This window comes from Eptatretus burgeri, chromosome 5 (assembly GCF_056783735.1).
Source record: "Eptatretus burgeri isolate ZD-2024b chromosome 5, Ebu_testis_v1, whole genome shotgun sequence".
NCBI classification, from domain to species: Eukaryota; Metazoa; Chordata; class Myxini; order Myxiniformes; family Myxinidae; genus Eptatretus; species Eptatretus burgeri.
The window spans coordinates 73,108,534-73,130,988 of record NC_140965.1 but is presented as its reverse complement, the minus strand read 5'-3'; the positions used below and the strand labels follow the sequence as shown (position 1 = coordinate 73,130,988).

At 42.1% G+C, this 22,455-nt stretch overlaps 1 protein-coding gene across 16 annotated transcripts in view; it reads right to left on the bottom strand.

The window, feature by feature from the left end:
- The window catches only part of LOC147026688 (voltage-dependent N-type calcium channel subunit alpha-1B-like), a 592,527-nt gene that overhangs the window by 336,075 nt on the left and 233,997 nt on the right, over positions 1-22,455 (bottom strand). For all 16 annotated transcript variants that reach the window (XR_015058466.1, XR_015058468.1, XR_015058470.1 and 13 more), the window contains exons 8-9: positions 16,768-16,871; positions 2,382-2,497 (exon numbers count right to left, since the gene is read on the bottom strand). Coding sequence is in view for 10 of the 16 variants with exons in the window: in XM_085882404.1 (XP_085738530.1) it covers positions 2,382-2,497; positions 16,768-16,871 (220 nt within the window). In the remaining 6 variants the exon portion in view is untranslated. The remainder of the gene's footprint in view (positions 1-2,381; positions 2,498-16,767; positions 16,872-22,455) is intronic.

Genomic DNA, 22,455 nt, shown 5'->3' with positions numbered 1-22,455 from the left:
CGTAAATACACGATATATCGTAAATACGTAAATACATTATGACGGGTATCGCTATTGGCTTAATGAAGACACGTGACGGAATATCGGAAGTTGTTGTTGTTGTTTTATTTTTTTTTTTAATATAAGTTTTTTTTTTTTAGCTGACAAAACCTTTAGGTTTTGGACGCTGCTCTTGGACACATTTGTCCTTGTTATTTTTCTGGTAGCCGCACGGCGTATTTATAAATTGTGGAGACCGAAAACATGGGTTTGCCGTACGGTCTTTGATTTGATGTCGTACGGTGACCTTAGGGCGTTCCTGCGGTGGCCATAGAATTTTGAAGGCAGACGCAAGGTGACCGCAAGGTGACCACAGGGGGACCCTAAGCCGAACGTGCGGCCAGACGGACGGTAACGAATGGGTTCATTTTTTTTTTTTTTCAACCAGTTCTTTTGTTTCGGCTTGTCGAATTTCTTCGGCGAACGTAGAAATGAAAAAAGTTATAACTCCGCGTTATAATTCCACAGCGACCTTACGACCTGTAAAATATAGCCATACGGCGTCGGGCCACCCTGAGGCCACCTCAGTTTCTCTGCGGCCGCCGCACGTTTCTGTCAATTCAGAGGGCGTACGGCCGCTGTATCCTCGCCGTAGAGCAAATGTGACTGAGGCCTAAAGTATCGATCGACACACGAGAGATGCTTTCACGAGGACTTTCACGTACGAACTGAATGAACAAAGCGCGAAGATGCGGCTCAAACAGGTGGGGGAGACACGTGAACAAACATGAACGCCACGTTGTGTTCGGTTTTTTTTTAACATGTATTAGGTTTTTCGGGCAAAATTTTCTCGAAAAAATTGTTCGGATGCCAATTTGTTCAAACAATGGGGCGTTCGGATTCTGGGGGCACCACGGTATATTATAGTTATAGTATATTCAGTTATATAAAATAACCGTTTTTACAGCCATTTTTCCCTGCTGTGCAGGGGTTGGGCTTTTTCTTGAGGCAATGTTTTATGGCCGGATGCCCTTCCTGACGCCAACCCTGGTCACCTATTACGACACACAGGGATATGGTACACCTATTCTTACCGGGGCATACACCGGGACCAGTACACTGGTACTCATTCGCCGACCTCGGAAGGATGACAGGCTGAGTCAACCCCCTGGTGTATTAATTCAGTGGCCCAACGGGGCTTGAACTCAGGACCCTGGGATCCCAAGCCACCGCCCTAACCACTAAGCCAACACCAGGCTCAGTATATTCAGTTATATATACTGGTCTATTTTTATTTCAGTAAAAAAAAGAACTGGTATATATATATGTATATATATATATATATATATATATATATATATATATATATATATATATATATATATATATATATATATATATATATATATAAAAAATATATATATATATATATATATATATATATATATATATATATATATATATATATATATATATATATACCCACTCGTTACCGTCCATCTGGCTGCACGTTCGCCTTGGGGTCCCCCTGCGGTCCCCCTGAGGGCACCTTGAGGCGACCTTGAAAATTCTATGGCCACCGCAGCGACGCCCTAAGGTCACGGTGCGACGTCAAATCAAAGACCGTACGGCACCCCCACGTTTTCGGTCTCCACGATTTCTAAATACGCCGTGCGGCTACCCGAAAAATAAAAACATATGTGACTGCTACATTGTGTGACCGTGGAAATACTGCGGCCGCTGTATAATTGCTAGTGGCCGCAGATTTTGGAGACCCCACGGCCGCCCTGGCAAATGTGACCTAGGCCTAAAAATGCAGAAATCATGAAAACAACCAAATATCTCATGAATGAAGTGAAAAGATCCTGGAAGCTGAAATTGTACCAGGAAGCTGGAGCTCATGGAATGAAAAAGAAGAATCTCACAAAGCTCTTACAAACCATCCATGGGAACATGACCACAAAAGAACTACAGTTGGAGGCTGTACAGGGCTTTGTGACGAACCTGAGAATAACCCTCGGAACAAAACTCTGAGAACAACACAACTTCACAACTTAGGTCACAAATCACGATCCTTCATCGAAACTACGGTGGATAGGTCTTGGACACCTTCGAGTCTTGGAAGGACTCCGTTCCACCTTCTGAAACCCGAATTGTGGAGAAAACATTCAACGACACACACACACACACACACACACACACACCACACACACACACACACACACACACACAAACAAACAAACAAACAAACAAACACACACACAATGATAATACTGCACTAATCCAAAATTTTGGCCAAACAATGTTTTCGTGGGCTATTATTCCAACAATAGTTTGACTTTCTCAGATTAAAGATAAAGGTTCCAATGACTATTTTCTATAGCTGCTGCTGTAAAACATACCTGCTTTACAAATCCATTCCAAATATCCATTAAGCTCACGCTCGATTTGCTGCTGCCGACGCAGACGCAGAAATTCTCGCCGGTTTTCCACTCGTTCGCGTTCCTTTGCAAATTCCCTGCAGGTCAACAGGATAATCTTTAATTTTGAAGCAGGGTTCAAGAATAATACAACTTAAGCTTTCCCAAATAAATCTCAAAAAAGTTGTAGTCAAAGCATGTTATATGATATTCCATCGCCTCGCACATGGCACAGAAAGAAAAAGGTTTACTTTTCACTCCACTGCCAGCAACGTTTTCAAAAAATGAAGAGTTATCCTAGAACTGCCACTTTATAATAGCTGGCAGTGATGACGGTACCAAGACGTAAAGCTTTGATACAACCCAGCTTCGACACAACCCCACTTTGACAAAATGCAGGATTGACGAGTTATGGACTGAGTAACACACCACGTTCAATCTATTTATTATGTAAGTAGGTGACCCTTTTTCCTGGGTATATCGTCAGTATCAATTGAATTTGTATTTAAATAACCTGACCACAAAGTAGAAAACGTTGCAGCATGGGACCACATGGTAAACCGAGACTCCCTCGCGTCTAATGATGCCCCACACATCTCTCTACGACACGGCATTGATGAGTTATGGACCAAGTAACACGTCACATTCAATCTATTTTATGACATAAGCAGTTAACCCTTTTTCCTGGGAACATCGTGGGTATCAATTGAATTGGCATTTAAATAATCTGAACACAAAGTAATAAATGTTTATACTATGGGTCCACAGGGTATACAGGGTAAAGAGGAAACCCCCCCCCCCGACCCCCCATCCTACCCCCTTCCCCTGAGTCTAATGAGGTGATACCTGACCTAGGACGTCCTCTTTATCAAATTTAATTCAGAATGGGTAGTCGATCACATCTTGAAAATGTTGTATTTATCAGATAAGGTTTTTTCCCATTGTGGCTGCGAGAGAGACCATTGACCGACTATGTTGACATTTTCAACCAATATTACCCATGCCAAGCCAATCATAGTAAAAAATATATTTCTCTGAAACCGCTTAACCTATCTATGCGATACCTAAGGAATATGATCCACTCCTCTTGGTGCAAATATTTTGCTAATGATGACATCATCAGTGCACGTGGTGTGACAGCCAGATTAAATTCAAGGATGATATTAAAAAAATATATTGATCTGAAACCGATTAACTTATCGATGTGAAACTATGCATTTATGGTCCAATACCGTTGTTGCATATAACTTCATAAAAAAATATTATTGCATCAGTGATGATTTGGCAGCCACATTGGTTTCAAGGAAAATATTTTTTTTAATTATATCTTGGAAACCGCTGCAGCGATCGATGTGAAACTTACAGTTATGATCCACTACCATCCATCCACTACCATCCAGTTATGATCCATCGAATGTAATATGTTTCATATCGATCCATTAGGTGGTTTCAGAGAAGACAGACTATAAAGGATCAGTTTTCAAACTAATATGGCTGCCAAACCACGTGACCTATGACAACGAAAATGTATTCCCCGCCTAGGATTGGGTAGAGGATCATGTTTGTCAAGTTTCATGGTGATCGGATAAGGTTCATTTTTTTTAATCCAATATGGCTGCCAAACCACGTGACCTATCACATCAGCAATTCCACTCGACAATGCAGCAATGTTGTTACATGATACTTGAAAAGTTTTGCTTTGATAGGATAAGTGGTTTCAGAGAAAACATGATGTAATATTTCCCTTCAATCCAATATGGCTGCTTAAGTAAGTGTCCCAGCAATTATTCGTGATCACCCTAGTATCCCAAAGGAAGGCTTGGGGAACGTTTGTAAAGTTGCACCTTGATTTTCTGTTCAGCCGTTTCAGAGAAGATTTTTAAAGTTAAAAAATATGTATATATAGCTGCCGAACCACATGACCTATGATGGTCATGTGGTTCGGTCAACCTATGTATGGTCAACCTATGTATGCTGCCGAACCACATGACCTATGATGTCATCAATTTTTTTTAAGTCGACCAATGTATCCCGAGATGACCCTCAAAAGGTCTCATCCTGATCAGATGTAGCGTTCCACATGTCGAATTTTGATCAGGATACCATTTTACTGATGACGTCATGAAAAACCACACTTATTCCCCATAAAGCATACAGGAGACCCTCGTATAACATGGGGGATGCGTTCCTGCGAAACTCCATGTCATCCTAAAACGTAAACTTACCCTAACATTACAAAATATCGATATATTAATACTCCTAGCGGTCGCGTCACGTTTTTCTCGGTACTGTGACCTGGACTGAAAGAAACTTCGTACCTGTAAGAGTGCATCGCACATAGTGGCAATAGTCAACTTTCAACTCTGAAGCATCTATATATTAATAATGAAGGACCAATTTTGTGTTCCTCCAAGCGGTCGCGTCACGTTTTTCTCGGTACTGTGACCTGGACTGAAAGAATATTCGTACCTGTAAGAGTGCATCGCACATAGTGGCAATAGTCAACCTTCAAATCTGAAGCATCTATATATTAATAATGAAGGACCAATTTTGTGCTTCTCCAAGCGGTTGCGTCACATTTTTCTCGGTACTGTGACCTGGACTGAAAGAAACTTCGTACCTGTAAGAATGCATCGCACATAGTGGCAATAGTCAACCTTCAACTCTGAAGCATCTATATATTAATACTGAAGGACCAATTTTGTGTTCCTCCTCGCGGTCGCGTCACGTTTTTCGCGGTACTGTGACCTGAGAAGTTTTGACACGGTGTACGTCAAAGTAGACACGTGCACAAATCAGGGGACTTCTTCACAAGGAGTAGTGTACACCAAAAATGTCATGTACAAGGACGTTTTGTAGGCCTCATTAGGTAAAGCCATGAAGTACATCGACTGGGATCCGGTTCTTACGAGAGCCGCCACTGGTTGTCATATTGGGCTCATGGAACGGAATCCGTCTGTGACGGGGTTTCGGCTAGTTAATATAAATATATGATAAAAAAAATTGTGGAATGTGCAGAAAGTGTAAATTAATTGACTGAAACGCCATGCTTCATAACCTGCTTTTGCATTCCATGACGGCACAGTCCACAGTGGTCCTTTTTTTCAGCAATTACATACGCAGTTTGCTGTTTCCATTTTGGGTGACATGCTAACATTACAAAATCTCTATATGCGGGTTTCATAAGGTGCAACAGATCTCTCCCAGGTCTCCAAGTATCCACCGCCGTGTGTGTGTGTGTGTGTGTGTGTGTGTGTGTGTGTGTGTGTGTGTGTGTGTGTGTGTGTGTGTGTGTGTGTGTGTGTGTGTGTGTGTGTGTGTGTGTGTGTGTGTCTGACTGTCTGTCCAGGCCATAACTTTTTTTTTAACCAATGGAGCTTTTGTCATCAAATCTTCAACAAACCTTTATTTTAAGAAGATGAAGAACACAAATCTCACTAAAATATGCAATTTGGTGTCTGTCTGTCTGTCTTTTTTTGACCGCAATACATTTGTCATTTCTTATTGAATCACAACCAAACTTGACAGATGTAGGTTGTCGTGATTTAACTTGCGCCCTTCTCCAAGGGGGATTTACGCATTGGGCGAAGTCCGTGTTGAGGTGTACAATAGGTTATCATGGCTTTCATAGGGCACATCTTCCAGACGTAAATATTATTACAACCACAAAACGATTGAGTCAATTCTGTCCAACGCACAATTACATTTTTAAACAGTCGCTGTTAAATTGGAAGAAGTTTGGAGGAAACGTGACATGCTTAAGGCATTTTACACTTACAAAGTTTCTCTCAGACGAACAGATCAGAGCTGTCTCGACTTCCTCAGCCTCTCGGTGAGCGGGAACGATGTTTACTTAACAAAGCTACTTGCGTGAGTCTTTCCACATGAATGATGAATCCCATTGCCTGTCTGATTTATCTCGCCATCACATTATATGTGGACTGTATATGGATTGTATATAACATATTTTGGGGCCTCTCCCGGCCATGTTTTTCAAGTGCGATATTGCCACCGACACCCTTACAGCCCAATCGTGACCTGTATTTCATGCATGACCATATTCCTAAGGTTCGTTGGCATTGTTTAATCCTCGCCAGAGCGAAATTTGGAGAAAATTTGACATACTTACGCATGGCCGGTGCATCAGAACACATTACAGTGTAATTCTGCACAAATAAATGCAAAGCGTTTGTGTTTTCTTGCTTTTTGTAATAACTGCTAAGCGAGTGTGGTCTTCTTAAAAGCAGGCAGATGGTTGCTGTGGGTAAATGTGTGATAAAGGCCATGCCCTTCTCTCTTTCGCAGGGTAAGATACATCATGCCAAAGAGAGTCTGAAGATCAAAGGCCTGCAGTGCTTCTCTCTGTAGCTGAAAAAAAGCTGAGATACTGAGTGGGAATACAAACTGCAGACCTTGCAACACTGGCTATTTCCATCGTGTGTATTGCACAGAAGTATCACTTTAATTCATAAGAACTAATCTTTCATTACCATTCACAGTGAGTGAATTCACAGCTAATAAGTGTGGAGATATTTCTTCGCAAAGGGAAAAATCAAAATTCACAGCACAAGATTTTCTTCGTAATTCGTAAAACACAATTTCCACTTGTGATAATCAAATGTGGCAATCATATTAAACAACCAAAGGTGTGAGTTATATTTCACGTGTATTTAAATTATCAATGCCAAAACTTGCGAAACTCTGCCTCCAGATAATTCAATGCGATGATGTAAGTGCACGTGTCTCCAGGCCTGTTCACAAAAGGAAACCTCTCAGCCGCCTTCCCTCGATGTCCGAGTCATCATCACAATTGATTGCTTTCCTATCGTTCTAATGAGCACTTTGAAACAAAATGTATTTGTGTGTGTGTGTGTGTGTGTGTGTGTGTGTGTGTGTGTGTGTGTGTGTGTGTGTGTGTGTGTGTGTGTGTGTGTGTGTGTGTGTTTGCTCTGTGCTGCGCTAATCCCTGACGTAACTAATTCCCGAAGCGTCTAGGATAAATAACCTTGACATGGTTTTGAATGTATTAACTAATAGCTGGGTGTCTGAGCTATAGATGGCAAGACAGGCTTCCGATGAGAAATTGTAAAGGGACCATCTACCTCATTCATACTATAATTTTAGAAGTGTCTGTTTGTAAGTTTGTTATTTGGTGAAAATTTTTTCGCCAAATATGCTGGTCTGTCGCGTTTGTCTGTCTGTCTGTCTGTTTGTCACACGATTTTTAGCCACAGTATTCAAGCAATTATTCTGAATATTTTTGTGTATGTAGGTGACTGGCCAAGGACAGCAACGCTTAATTTTGGTGAAGATATGAATCCGGATCCGGATCTGAGGATTTTTAAAGTGATTCTTCACTATTGAGAGATGGGGCCAAAAACGATATGTGGCACAATATCTCAAAAGGTTAGGGATGGATTCAGACGAGACTTGGTTGACAGGTTGGGTGTATGACGAGGACGAATTGATTTTGGTGAAGATTCGAATCTCGATCTGGATCGGAGAATTTTTTTAAAGTGATTCTTCACTGTTGAGAGATGGGGCCAAAAAATATCTGTAGCATGATATCTCAAAAAGTTGTGGACGAGTTTTGACAAAACGAGGTGGATGAGTTGGTAAAATGACAAGAACAAGTCAATTCGATTTTGGTGAAGGTCCGGATTCAGATCCGACCTATCAGTGGGATACAATACGTAAACTGTTCAGCCTGGCGGAAGTATGCACTCTCCCAAGTGCCTTCCTGTTTCACAAAGTGTCATTCTATGAGTGATTTTTCGTTTGCATGTTCGTTTGTTGGGTCGCCGAAATAGGTGACCCTTATTGTCAATAATTCTGTCTGTTTGTTTGGATGTTTGTTCGTTTGTCATCAGCATAATTGGTAGTAAACATGGGCGGATTTTGACCAAACTCGGGTGGTAGGTACATCTTATGACCTCGTGCTTTGGAAATTGTGATGGTTGCTGGGGACGCTTTGGTTCCCGAGCAACAACCGAAAAACCTTCAAAATCGGTACCGTTGACGCGAAATCAATTACAAAAGCCATTATCCCACGTAGGGTTATGAAATTTGGCACGAATGATCTACAGGTGATGCTCTATCAAATATATTCCAGTTTTTGTGATATATGGAATACTTCACCCGCAGCGCCCCCTACAATTAGGGTATGCGCGAAAATTGGCGAAAATTGAAGCCCCCCTTGCGACCAGGTGAGTGCATCGATACGAATGAAACTTTGCAGGTTCATGGTACTCAATGAGTACTAAAACTTTGCCTCAGGACATATTGACCGATTTTGCTTCGGTCAGGGGTCAAAGGTCAATTAGTGCAAAATCGATAATATGCGAGAGCTGGAGGTGCCTTCGTGCCAAATGCTACTCCTCCTTGGGTTATGGTCGGATGGTCATGAAAATTCACACTAATTGTCTGGAATACATTGTGCACAAACGATCGAGCCGGATTTTCGATTTAGATCTTTGTTCACCCACAGCACCCCCTCGAACTTTGGGGATTTCCGATTTCAAACCGCATTTTCGGTACTTTTCATTCAAATGGATACCGAGTAGTTATCAGTAGATGGAACTGGATGAGATTTGATATGCATAATCTTAAGGTGATTCCCTATCTGCCATATGACATCCATTTTGCTCAATATCTTATAGTTTCCATGCTCGTTGACCCATCGCCGCCTACCGCCTTGTTTGTGTGTTTGTTTCTCTTTTTTTTTTTGCAATGTCGAGGTTTGTGCGGGTGCGAGAACATAGAACAGATGAGGATGTAAGAGAAAAAAAGGAACAGTAGAAAGAGATGGGGGAGGGGAAGCACAGCAACAGCAGGGATGAAAGACAAAATAGAGGGAGACTTGGAGACATAAGGGATGTGGGGAATAATGAAGGCTACGAGAGGACACAGAAGATGGATCCAAGATGGATACAGCCTCAAACTCTCAGCAAGGAAAAACTGCAAATTTGGAATGAGTTGGCCATGGGGAGGGTTAACAGGGTAGAAAGATCATGGTGTTGATGGGGCATGATCTGAGTTGGTGGAGTATAGCTGTGTTGAAGCCCTTGGGAAAGCATGATTAAAGAGAATGTGGAAGTTGGTTCCAAAAGCTGGGGGTGGGGGGGGAGGAATTAATGAGTGAAGGCAATCAGGAACTCTGGGTTTTGTTTGACTTCTATGCACTCCTGAACTGCTGGATGGAATGAGTTGAAAACTAATGGTTGTACCCGTCGTGTGCACAGGAAGGTTTTTGATGGTAAATATAATTCATCGACCCAGGGATTCAGTGGGATAGGACCCCATTTCTCTCTTTGTAAATCAGTATCGTATAGCTAATGGTGGGAGTGGGTATTACAAAGACAAGCCGGTAGGCGACGAGGGATTCGCTCGGATCGAAGCGGTGGATACGATGCTTTTCATTCTGACCGATCCACCGACGAAGATTCATTGCCAAGACGTATTGGTTCACATACAATTGTTCCTCTGCCTGGCAAGATTTTTCCTATTGCGTTTTTTGCCAACTGGCCTCCTCATAAATAATAACGGTAAATAGACACCCTATTTTTGAAGGACTTCCATTTGAAAAATAAACGGTTTGCTGCTTTGTGCTGTGGAGCCTCGCGTTGCAGACACACACACACACATACACACACACACACACACACACACACACACACACACACACACACACACACACACACACACACGGAAAACCCGATAAACTTCTCTCAATGCTCTTGTTTGACCACACCTCCTGAGCCACACAATATTTTTCATAAGCCACGCCCACTTTCCTACACCACTCCCACTTTACATCAACCACATCCACTTTCCCTAAGCTCCGCCCACTTTCGTAAGCCCCTCATAAAAAATGACGGTAAATAGACACCCGATTTTTGAAGGACTACCATTTGAAAAATAAAACCTAAATCAAAAATCGGCTCGAGTAAAATTTTCTTAATATCTCGAAGTGTTTAATTCCGAAGTCTCGTTTCTCTACATTCAAAACTGAAGGACAAGTATTGAAAATACTGTACGCGGTTTTTCGGCCGCTGCACAGCAACGGGTGGTTGCTAGGCAACGAAAATTCAAACGCGCACATTCCCAACAAATATTTCACATGTTGGCAAAGTTTCATCGAAATCGGTTCGCTGGTTCGTGCTGTGGAGCCTCGCGTTGCAGACACACACACACAAACACACACAGACACACACAGACACACACACACACACACACACACACACACACACACAAACACACAGACACACACACACACACACACACACACACACGGAAAACCCGACAATAAGGGATATCTAGCATATATAGCGAATCCAAAAATCAGATGAATATTGACTTTTTTTGAGGAAAATGCATTTTAATAGCTGTTTTGAATGTATCTGGTCAGACGTGATTTAGGGAAGGGGACGGGGGGAGTAGGATGGGGGAGAGAGGAGAGAGGGGGGAAGGAAGAGAGGGGGGGAGGAGAGAGGCGAGGAGGGAGAGAGGGTCGGGGGAGAGTCCAGAGTGTGGGGGTGGGGGTTGAGAGAGATTTGAGGTCTTGAAGTTACATTTTACAATATACATTTTACAAGTCACTTTTTTTTTACTATTTCCTCAGGACCCTGCTTGGGAATGAGTTATTTATTATGATTTTGTAAAAGTACAGCGATTGAAAACTGAAGTTGGGGATCGAACTGTTGTCTAATTTTTTCTCTTTTTAATACTCCTGGGGTGTACATATAGAGAAATTATTTAAGACGATTTAACTCTTTTCCAACGATTTAGTTAAACAATACTTCGCAAACTATATACGTAATAAATTGAGTATGTGGACTAATGATGGAATTTAATATTTATTATTAACAATGTTTGGTTTAAAGCAATTTTTAATTTGTAAAGGAGAGTGTGTTTGATGCTTTCAGCAGGTCCGGTGTGCCTTGTGTGAGGGGGGGAGAGGAGAGGTGGAAGGAGGGGATGGGATGGACAGGAGAGGGGGAGAGAGTGGGTGAGGAGCATGAAGGAGAGATGGGAACGGGTGGGGGTTGGGGAGGGAGAATTGATGTCTTTTAAGTCACATCTGTCAATTTTTACTCAAAAATGCCTGGGGATGTCACAATTCCTAAAAATGGGATGAGACGATTATGGAATTCAAAGGAATTCATGATGACTGAAAATAAATAGTTGAAAAAGCAGAAATGAAAAATGAAATGTTACTCCAGCATAACTATCTGTATTCGTACAAAAACAACCTCTGCTATACATAACATCTAATTACAAGAAATGAAAAGACTAAGTTGTATCAATTTATATCTCATCAGTTTAAGTGGTTGAAAAATAATATATTATGAGATTATGGAGAAAATAATGAATAATTAATGAAAAAAGCCCTTCCTTAGGCCTAAGTCACATTTGCTCTACAGCGAGGATATGGCGGCCGTACGCCCTCTGAATTGACAGAAACGTGCGGCGGCCGCAGAGTTTCTGCGGTGGCCTCAGGGTGGCCCTACGCCATTTGGCTATATTTTACAGGCCGTAGGGGTCGCCATGGAATTATAGCGTGGAGTTATAACTTTTTTCATTTCTACGTTCGCCGTAGCAATTCGACAAGCCGAAAAAAAATAACTGGTAAAAAAAAAGAAAAAAAAAAGAACCCACTCGTTATATTACTGTCCGTCTGGCCGCACGTTCGCCTTCGGGCCCCCCTGCGGTCCCACTGCGGTCGCCTTGCGCCTGCCTTGAAAATTCTATGGCCGCCACAGGAATGCCCTAAAGTCACCATGCGACATCAAATCAAAGACCGTACGGCACCCCTACGTTTTCGGTCTCCACAATTTATAAATACGCCATACGGCTCCCCGAAAAATAAAAACATATGTGACTGCTACATTGTGTGACCGTGGAAATACTGCGGCCGCCGTATAATTGCTGGTGGCCGTAGATTTTGGAGACCCCACGGCCACCGTGACAAATGTGACTTCGGCCTTAGCCCCATAGCAGCGCGTCAAGTGCGAGATAAACCGGTTTTTTTTACTCACTTCCGTGTTTATTTATTTATTTGCCATTGAGCCTCAGTTTGTCTGTCCAAGCCATAACCTTTTTACCATTTGAGCTTTTGTCATCAAATATTCAACAAACCGTTATCATGAGAATATGGAGAACAAAATTAAGAAAATGTACAATTTTTTTTGACTAGTTTTTGTCAAGTTTACTCCTCGAGTTGTAAGAGCAATATACTGAGAGCGAAAAATGGAGTTATTGAGGTCCAGTGGGACTCCGCTGCTTGGACAGGGTTCAGGTGGATGAAACCAGGGAGAGTCACTAAGGAGTCAGGGACGTTCTGTGAGAGGAAGGTTTCTATTGAAAGGATGATGTCCGGTTTATCGGCAGCAGCCTGGACTGAGAGATCTGTTAGCTTGGGGTGGACACCTTAGATGTTTGAGGTCCACACATTTCGGGACAGAGGAGGAGTAAATTTTATTTGTGTGTAAATATATCTTATACCTACTTTCCTCTATTATTACCCTCGCCAGAAGAGAGGGTATTGCATTTGGGTTCATTACTTGGCGAAAAAATTTTTTTGCCAAGTCCGTTGGTCTGTAGCATTTGTCTGTCTATTTGTTGGTTGGTTTGTCACACGATATTTGGCCACAGTTTTCAAGCAATCGTTCTGAAATTTGTTGTGTATATAGTGGACCAGCCAAGCACAACAACGCTTAATTTTGGTGAAGATCCAAATCCGGATCAGGATCTGTGAATTCTTTAAATTATTCTTCAGCAATGAGAGATAGGGCCAAAAACGATATGGAGCAAAATATCTCAAAAGGTTACGTTGCGAATGGATACACACGAAACTTGGAGGACAGGTTGTTAGTGCCACTGGGAAGAATTGATTCAATTTTGGTGAAGATCTGACTCCAGATCTTTATACGATGATGATTTAACTTTAAAACGATTCTTCACCATTGAGATGAGTCTAAAAACGATATTGCATGATATCTCAAAAAGTTGTGGATGGATTCGGATTAAACTTGGCGTGTGTGACAATGACGAATTGATTCAATTTTTGTGAAGATCTGGATCCGAGAGTTTTTCAAGTGATTCTTCACCACTGAGAGATGGGGCCAAAAATTATGCATCACATGAGATATCAAAAAGTTGTGGATGAGTAATGACAAAACTAGGTGGATGAGTTGGTTAGGTGACAAGAACAAGCGAATCCGATTTTGGTTAAGATCCAAGACAGTGGCATACAAAATGTAAACTATTCAGGCTGGCGGAGGTATGTGCTCTACCGAGTGGCGTTCCGTTTCACAAAGTTGTCACTGTATTAGTGATTTTTATCTTGCCAAAACGAAGTTTTTGCAAGATATGTAAGTCAGCTTGTATGTTTTTTTTTGTTTGTTTTTTTGTTTGTCTGTAATCACGTATCGATCACTCTGCAGAGCACAGTTATCATTGGAAATTTTTGTAACTTCGCATATCAGAGGCCTATAGAGGTCCCTTTCAGCACATAAAATTTTGAATGTCAAGGTCAAAGGTCAAGGTCACTTTGACGCAAATCAGGGGAGTCGACGAAACCCTTATTTTTTGAGTAATTTTGATCAGATCATCTTCAAACTTCATGGGAATATAGTTCATGGTCTGGTGCTCAGCTGATTAATTTTTGGTGGCGATTGGCCTTGACCTTCATGGTTAGCGCTGGAGGTCAAAAGTTTTTGACCCCAAGGTCAAATTTTGAAATCTTAGGTACCATATCGTGTAGTACCTCAAATTGAACACCTCGATGAGTGCTTTCTAGATATGTCAAGCTTGAGACATTATGACGTCATTTGGTGACGTTATGAGGCAAACGCATATTTTTCATGGTTACTCTGTAGAACGATTCTCATCGGAATCTCTCGTAGGCAGATATTCCTTAAGGAGTCGCTCCTGGTGGATAGCAGCTCTGTTCACCTCAGTGTGACCTTAAAGAAGTCACACGTGGTCACCTTTTGGCAAGATACGGGTCACCCACACAGAACATGAGTGTTTTCCTCAACAACTGCCTGTCGGATTGAGATGAAATTTTCACCACAGGAACGACTACTCATGAAGAAAGTTTTAATAATAATTATGACGTGATTGGTCACATGGGGTGGCAGCCATGTTGGAAAAACGGAAAAATTTTGGACCTCAACATCTTTGAAACCGCAACAAGGAAAAAATTGAAATTTCACATTTGGCGAGTACTCATGGGTAATAAATGTGATTTTTTTTTAAATGACGTCAAAGGTGACTTTGTTATGATGTCATAATTGCATATGTAGAATGCTACATCCTCTCAGTATGAAAATATTTGAGTCATCTCAGGATAAATTGGTCCCCAGAAAAAAAAATTTTTTGATGATGTCATCGGTCATGTGATTCAGCAGCTTTCTGGTTTCTTTTTATTTAAAAAAAAACAACCTTCAAAAATCTTCCTCCCTGAAATGGCTGAACAGATCAAAGTGAAACTTTACACATTTGACTGCCTATCCATGAGCAACAAAACTTAAAAAAAAAAAAAAAAAACCAGACAACATCATTGGTCACATGGTCTGGCAGCCATATTGGATAAAGCAAAAATCTTCATAAACATCATTTCTCTTGAACGGCTTCATCATTCGATGTGAAATGTCACAATTATGATCTAGAAGTCATGGGGAATGCATGTTTTAAATTTCAACCTGATCGGATGCATAGTCTAGCAGCCAGATTTATTTAATTCTTTTGATCTGGGTTCTTTTTTATTTTTTTATTTTTGAATGACGCTCACTTGGCTGCACCTGGATGGGTTTGAAGGTAGAGGAGTAGCAGCTGAAACCCAAGCCTATCCAGGTTCCTCCTGATAACTTTATCTTTGCTTTTTGCTTGTTTGGGTTCCTTCTCATGACTCCAATGCAGGACTGTACCTACTTGGTCTTACATTTGATTTGAATTTAATTTATTTTCACCCCACTCTGAATTCAATTGAATAGTAATAAATGCCATGGGTCAGGTTCAAGTGTCCGATCAAAGCGGGGTTGCATAAAAGCGGGACGTCTTGTTACCCGGTCATCACTGCCAGCAGTTATAAAGTGGCAGTTCTAATGATGTCTCATTACTTACATAACTCACCAGTACACAAACACCACAAAATACACCACACAAAGCAACTCCTGGCGAGGGTCTGCAATCTCAGATTGCTCTTTTTCTTGTTTCATACGAGCAAAGGTTGCCAGCATTGCCGGGCAATTCTGGGTCCCTCTTACCACCCCCTTCCCCTCTCTCATCCCACCTCCTCCCACCCCACCCCTTCCCCTCTTTCCTCCCACCTCCTCCCACCCTCCCTCCCTCCAGAATCCCACCCTACCCTTCCCCTCCCTGTTTTTGGTTTTAATTTAATAAGCCCATTATTATCTTCAAAAGGGGTGTTTAACTTTACCCAAATACCCAGTTTTCATGCATGTACTCCCTTGGAGTTCCCTTTGTATGCATGCAAAGTTTCAGGCTGTGAGGTTTCATAGATTTTGGGATTATGGAGGAGACACACACACACACACACTGACAAACACAGAATGAAATTTATTATTATAGATTATTCTTCCTCATTAAATTGTATAATTTGTGATTTCTTAAGACTTTACATATGGAGTATTGGAGTGCTGAAATATATCTCCTGTATTTTAGTTAATTATTATGGGAAATAGCTGATCAGTTTGTCATATTGGTTTATCATGCTTTCCAGGAATGTAACCCCGACTTCAACTGATCGTTACCAGTCCTGGCCCGAATCTGCCACCCCCATCCATTCCATGGGGACATCATAAATAGATTGCCACAAACACTCAACAATCAAATAAATATAAAATAATGAAGGGCAGTTCATCATGATATTGGCCTGGTGTTGGCGCAGTGGTTAGGGCAGTGGCTTGGGATCCAAAAGGTCCCGAGTTCAAGCCCCGTTGGGCCACTGAATTAATACACCAGGGGGTTGACTCAGCCTGTCATCCTTCCAAGGTCTGCGAAATGAGTACCAGTATACTGGGCCGGTGTATACCCCGGTTAAAATAGGTGTACCATATCCCTGTGTCGTAAGAGGCGACCTGGGTTGCGTCAGGAAGGGCATCCGGCATAAAACATGTGCCAAATCACTATGCGGATCATATGGATGATCCGCTGTGGCGACCCCGAAAGGGAGCAGCCGAAAGAGGAAGAAGAAGAAGTTCATCATGATATTGATTATGAATGAAGGAATGCTAAGGAATTGGCAGAGTGAAAAATCTGTCCAGCAAAGGAAGTGCATTTCCACATGGGTATAAATCTCACAGATGAAGCGCGCTAAGAGATCATTCTGAAGAATACTCACCCAGAAAGCACTCCGAGCACGAGGTTGAGCATGAAGAAAGAACCGATGATAATGAGAGGGATGAAGTACAGCCAGTTCCAGGAGCTGCCAAATGCGTCGTTTGTCTGTGGGAGGCAACAAGTAGCCCCTGATTATTTGTCCATGGCCCAGTGCATGCATTTGTCCATTTCATTCATTTCTCATGTAGCACATTAAGCAACAAGTAGCCCTACTGCTGCAGTACCCCACTGCAGAGCAGGGATATCAAATTTGTCAAGGGTGCCGGCAATAACTTGCCAACACTTTGTGAAGGATACCATGGGATCCTTCACATTCACAAACTAATGTTGGCAGATGGGACACCCAGTTGAATGTCAATCCTGGTGACAATACACATTATGATGCCTCGCCCTGCCTGTGAAACCCTGGGATGATCATTTATAGCTGGGTTGAGATTCAAACCAAGGCTGGATTGCTTCGAGGTCAGTGTTGTTTGTCCATTCCTCAGCCTCGATGACTTCCACGTGCTCCCTTTTTTCAGCATTAATTCCCAGCTTTCATATACTCGGAGCGAACACCAATGATTCACCAGAGCCTGGTTATCAGTATTCAACACCTCCTTTGCCACCATCTTCAAGCCCAACTGACCCTACATTCATTGCAGCATCACTTTCCCTCCTCTTTTGATGCCACGTATTTCTCAAGGCCAAAGTTACACCAACAGGAGCAGTTGTATGAACAGCCCACCAAGACTATTCATGTGTTGCAAGTCAATTGCACCCATTATTTCATAAGAGGGGTGTTCAAGAAGGTATACGAACGAAATGCAATACATGCACAAATAAATCAAAATATAAAAATACATTAATATATTTCCTTTTGAATTATACATACTTATCCAATGAAAAATAAAATATAAATTTCACGTGTCTTGGACTATTGTGAGTGTCTCATTCGTAGAACCTTTTGGAAGGCGTAAGGTAATCTCAAAATGGGACATTTTTTTCTCCCCTGCAAATGAGCCAAGGACCTCACAGAGTATATTCAGGAGAAATCAGCCGAGTTGGGATGAAACAATCTGATTACCATCGGGATGCAATAGCTCTTTGTACTTTTTTTTATTTGTCTCAACAACTAACCCTATTTATTATCTTTCTCTCTGAGATCCTCAGATGGTAAGATGAGCGTGGTGCTACATTTGTTTTTTGTTTTTCCTTGTTGATATGAAGGTTCACAAATCCCACTTGGGATATGGAAACCCAACATGAGGCCAGGACCTTTTTTCCAACAAGTTATTTTTTTATCTTTAGCATTATTAAACAGTCAACCAATATAAATGTGTCAAAGTTGGCAGTTCCACAAATGACCTTCGGTGCTCCCTCTTCTCCAATAAAAATTGCGATCTGGAGTGGGTTCCACCCACACAGGATGCGTGGCAGCTTCACGTTTGGAAGGCAGCACACCAAGTTGCTCTGTGGGCCACAAGTCATCAGCCTATCATGGAACAGGACCCTTTCCAGTTTGGATGGAAGAAGGAGAGTGAGGGTGTTGGACTAGTGGCCATCTGGGCCACGAGCAGGATGGCTGGAGAGTTCTTTGAGGTAGGATGTAACCTGCAGTTGCCGAGGGAGATGTCCATCAGCCAAGGGCAGGAAGTGCTCTTGCTGCTGGGCCCACCTCACGTGTGCAAGACGCTGCAAGTGTATTTGTTCTTCAGTTTCCACCTATAAAGGGTCTATCATGTATTTCTTACTAAATTTATTTTGTCATTTTCTTCTCTATAATACACAAAAAAATGGATGGTAAATGGAGAGTCTAACACGAAATATTCACGACTACATCGGTATGTCCTTGTGACGATGTTTATACATTCATCAGAGGAATATGTGTGTATGTGTGAATAAATGTCAATCAAGAATTTACAACTGTTTTTATATTTTTGTGGAAATACATCAGTCAGTGTTAGATTGGTTAGAGAGTGGGGTTTCTGTGGACCATCCATTTTTTAATCACGAAATTTTGATACTTTTATGTTCTTACATTTTTAGGAATTTGCATAACCAAAATCATGCTAACCATTGTGAAGGTCATGTTTGAGGTCACTGATACATACACCGATGAATTTCTCTTGAAAAATAGATATTATTTCATGTGTCACACGTAGGATTTCGTGACAGCTATTGCTGGACTGGGGATCATGAGAACACCCCCCCCCCCAACCCACCCCCAGGGGTGGGTTCTCATGGGGGCATATATGTGTGTATACCTGAAGTTAATATATTCTCCAATTGTTGTGGACCAGATAGACTTTCATCTGACACCAAAATCAACATTCTTGAATGATAAATAGCCGAATTGTGTCAGACAGGCTTGCCACCCACATGCTCCCCCATTCAAGGGGTGTGGGGAAGGCAGTGCAGGGGAATGAGAATTGGCACACAGAACAAAATCGGCTCCTCAGACTCCAAACTAGTAGAGAATGCCTAAATATTGCTTTTCACAGAGTGTGTTAGACACTTCAGGTTTTTGACCCCCCACCCCTCTCCTAAGTGGGATGCTAGTACCACGAACAATTCAAAATTCCTGTACCTTCAGTCGACTATCCTGCGTTGGAGTGGAGACACATCCGTGATTATACAATTCCTGCCAAGAAACTGCTCTGGCAGAACCGACACTCTGTCAAAAGCATGGTACATTGTGTGTGCTGAGTGTTTGTACATGCTCCATGAGTTAAGCACCGGTTCATGTTTGAGAGTCATTATTACTTTGAGTAGTGTCAAAGTCAGTTGATGCATTTATATTGTTTGATTGTTTATACTACAAATATAAAAATAACTTGCTGGAAAAAAGGTGCTCGCCTCATGTTGGGTTTCCATCTCCCTACTCTGCTCCTCAGACCCCAAATTAGTTGAAAATGCCCAAATATTACTCTTCACAGCCAGTGTCAGGCATTTTCATTTTTTACCTGCAGTTCAAACCTCACCAAATCTTGCAAAAGACACCGTGGGGTCTTTAACATCCACAAACTAATGCTGGCAGATATGACACCAAGTTTAACGTTCATTTGAGGGACGACACACACACACACTGATGAATCTCCGTTTGTGAAACACAAATGTGACAGTTTATAGCTGGGTCAAGATTCAAACCCAAGCTTGCTCAAAGGTGAGTGTGCACACCTGCCAGCCCACATATACTGTATAAGCAACATATGTAAAATTAAAAACAGGAAGATTAACATCGTTTTATATGCTTTAACGACAAGAACATCAGGGGACCACATATATCAACAGACCGTATGCGATTTTATCTTGCAGTCATCACATCATTAATGAAATGAAGGCAAAACATTTTCTGTGATGGCAGACAGGTCACCATTTTTTACGACAAAGTGCCACCACTGGCAGAGTATCAAGTACAACACGAGCGAGAAATGCTTTGCAATACATGTCTCTTACCGGTCGCAATGAATGTTCTTATCCCTTTATTTTGGGGGGTGTGTAATGGCGTGTTCGGTGCCGTAAATAATAAAAATAACCCGGTATACCGACATGAAGCTTAAACATGCATAGGGCATATATGCATATATAATACATCGTTGTTATATACCTGAGATCATTCCAATTGCACTGGGTCATGTGAGAGGTGAGGTAACACGAGGTGAGAAAAACGTGTGATAAAGACTCTGGAAAATCCTCTATATCTCTTTGCTGATGACTCCACCCTCTGCCGTACCATCGGTCATCCCTCAGACCGGCAAGCAGCAGCTTCTTCGCTCACTGCAGATCTGGATAAAATCACAAACTGGTCCAACACGTGGAACATGTCTTTCAATCCAGACAAATCTCACACTCTCACTATGTCTCTTCAAAAGGACCGTTTAGAACCCCCTCCCCCCATCCACTTTCTCAACAATCCTCTGGAAGAAGTCTTTTCTTTCAAGCTTCTGGGTCTCACTATCTGCCATGACCTTTCTTGGGAAAGTCACATTTCCAACCTCGCCTCCAAAGCCAGCCGCCAACTGGCAGAGAGAGACTGGCCAACCGCCAATCACATTCTCCGTCGTACAAAGTCCTTCCTCGGCCCACCTGAGCTCCTGACCACTTACAAAGCTTTCGTCTGCAGCCTGATGGAGTACTGCTCTCCCCTCTGGGCTGGTGCTCCTGCCTCCCACCTTTCTCGACTTCATGCTGTGGAAACCAGGGCATTTAAGATCATTGGCATCTCCCGCAATGAGGCTGAGTCTTTGGGCCTCTCACTTATTCACCGCAGGTTGGTCGGTGGTCTTTCTGTCTTCTACCGTCTCCTCTCCAGCCTCGCTCCCCCCTGCTCTCTCTGCGATTTGTCCCCACCACATTTCCGCAGGGTGCTCAAGGTCCACCAACAACCCCCTTCTGGTAAAACTACCAAAATCCTGAATCACTGCTCACCTTCACTCTTTCATTCCTCTTTTTCCCGCCTTTGAAATAAACTCCCTCACTCTATTCATTCCCATTCTTCCCTCCAGGCCTTCAAAACAGCTGTTCACCACCACCTCTTATCATCCCACATCCAAATCCTCGATCTTTTCTACCCCCGATAATCCACCCAAGCCCACCTCCTTCAAATTCCCTGCTTTCCTTCCTGAAAGTCCCTGTAACGTCCATCTTTTATTCCCCATGTTCTCCGTCCCATCCCTCTCCCTTCCACAGATCTCCTAATGTCTCTGTTCTCCACTGTTTTGTCCTTCCCACTCCCTCCCCTCTTGTCTCATGTCCCCCATGATGTGCATTGTGTGTTAGCTCTCACATGAGCCTCGACAAGGTATTAAAAAAAACAAAAAACTGTAATCATCAAGATCGTAATCACCTCAGTGCCACAACCAATCAACGAGTGAAGGGAAAAATGGGAACACTGTATTGGTCAGTGCTGCGACCAATCAACAAGTCAATATTGCTGACATAGCTACAGCCACACATATTTATTACCCTGCCCTTGCGAAGTGAAAATCAGGGTTAAGCGATCAGTAGTGTACATATGCATGTCATACGTCATACATGTCTGCATTTTGTTAAGAGCGTGCTCGCCTCATGTTAGGTTTCCATCTCCCTACTCTGCTCCTCAGACCCCAAAATAGTCGAAAATGCCCCAAAAAAGCGTTCAACGGAGGAAATTGAAACTTTTCCACATGTCATATATGACCATGTGATATAGCGGTCACTCTTGAAGTCAACATAGGCCAAAGGTCAACATCGGCTGATTTCCTAAAATCCTCAATTTTCATCCGATCGACTAGAAATTTGAAGAGAATTTGCACATCAAGTCACTGACTTGAACCACTAACTATTTTTGAGGTCAACATAGGCCAAAAGGTCAACATGGGCCAAATTTCTAAAATTGTCAATTTTCATCTGAGTGACCTGAAATTTGAACAGCATTTTCATAAAAATGACCATCATGTGTCACGTAGTCTGGCAGCCATATTGGATCTAAAGGAAAATCATTTTTTATAAATCTTCGCAGGAGAAACCTCTTAACCAATCAATGAAAAATTTAACTAATTGATCAACTACCCATGGGAAATATAGTTTGATAAAGATGACATCATCGGTCACATGGTCTGGCAGCCATATTGGATCAAAGAAAGAAAAAAAACCCCTTAAAAAACAAAAGACTTGGCTCGCACCAAGTCCTTCTCAAGACTGCATGGGGTATGTCTTGTACGAATAC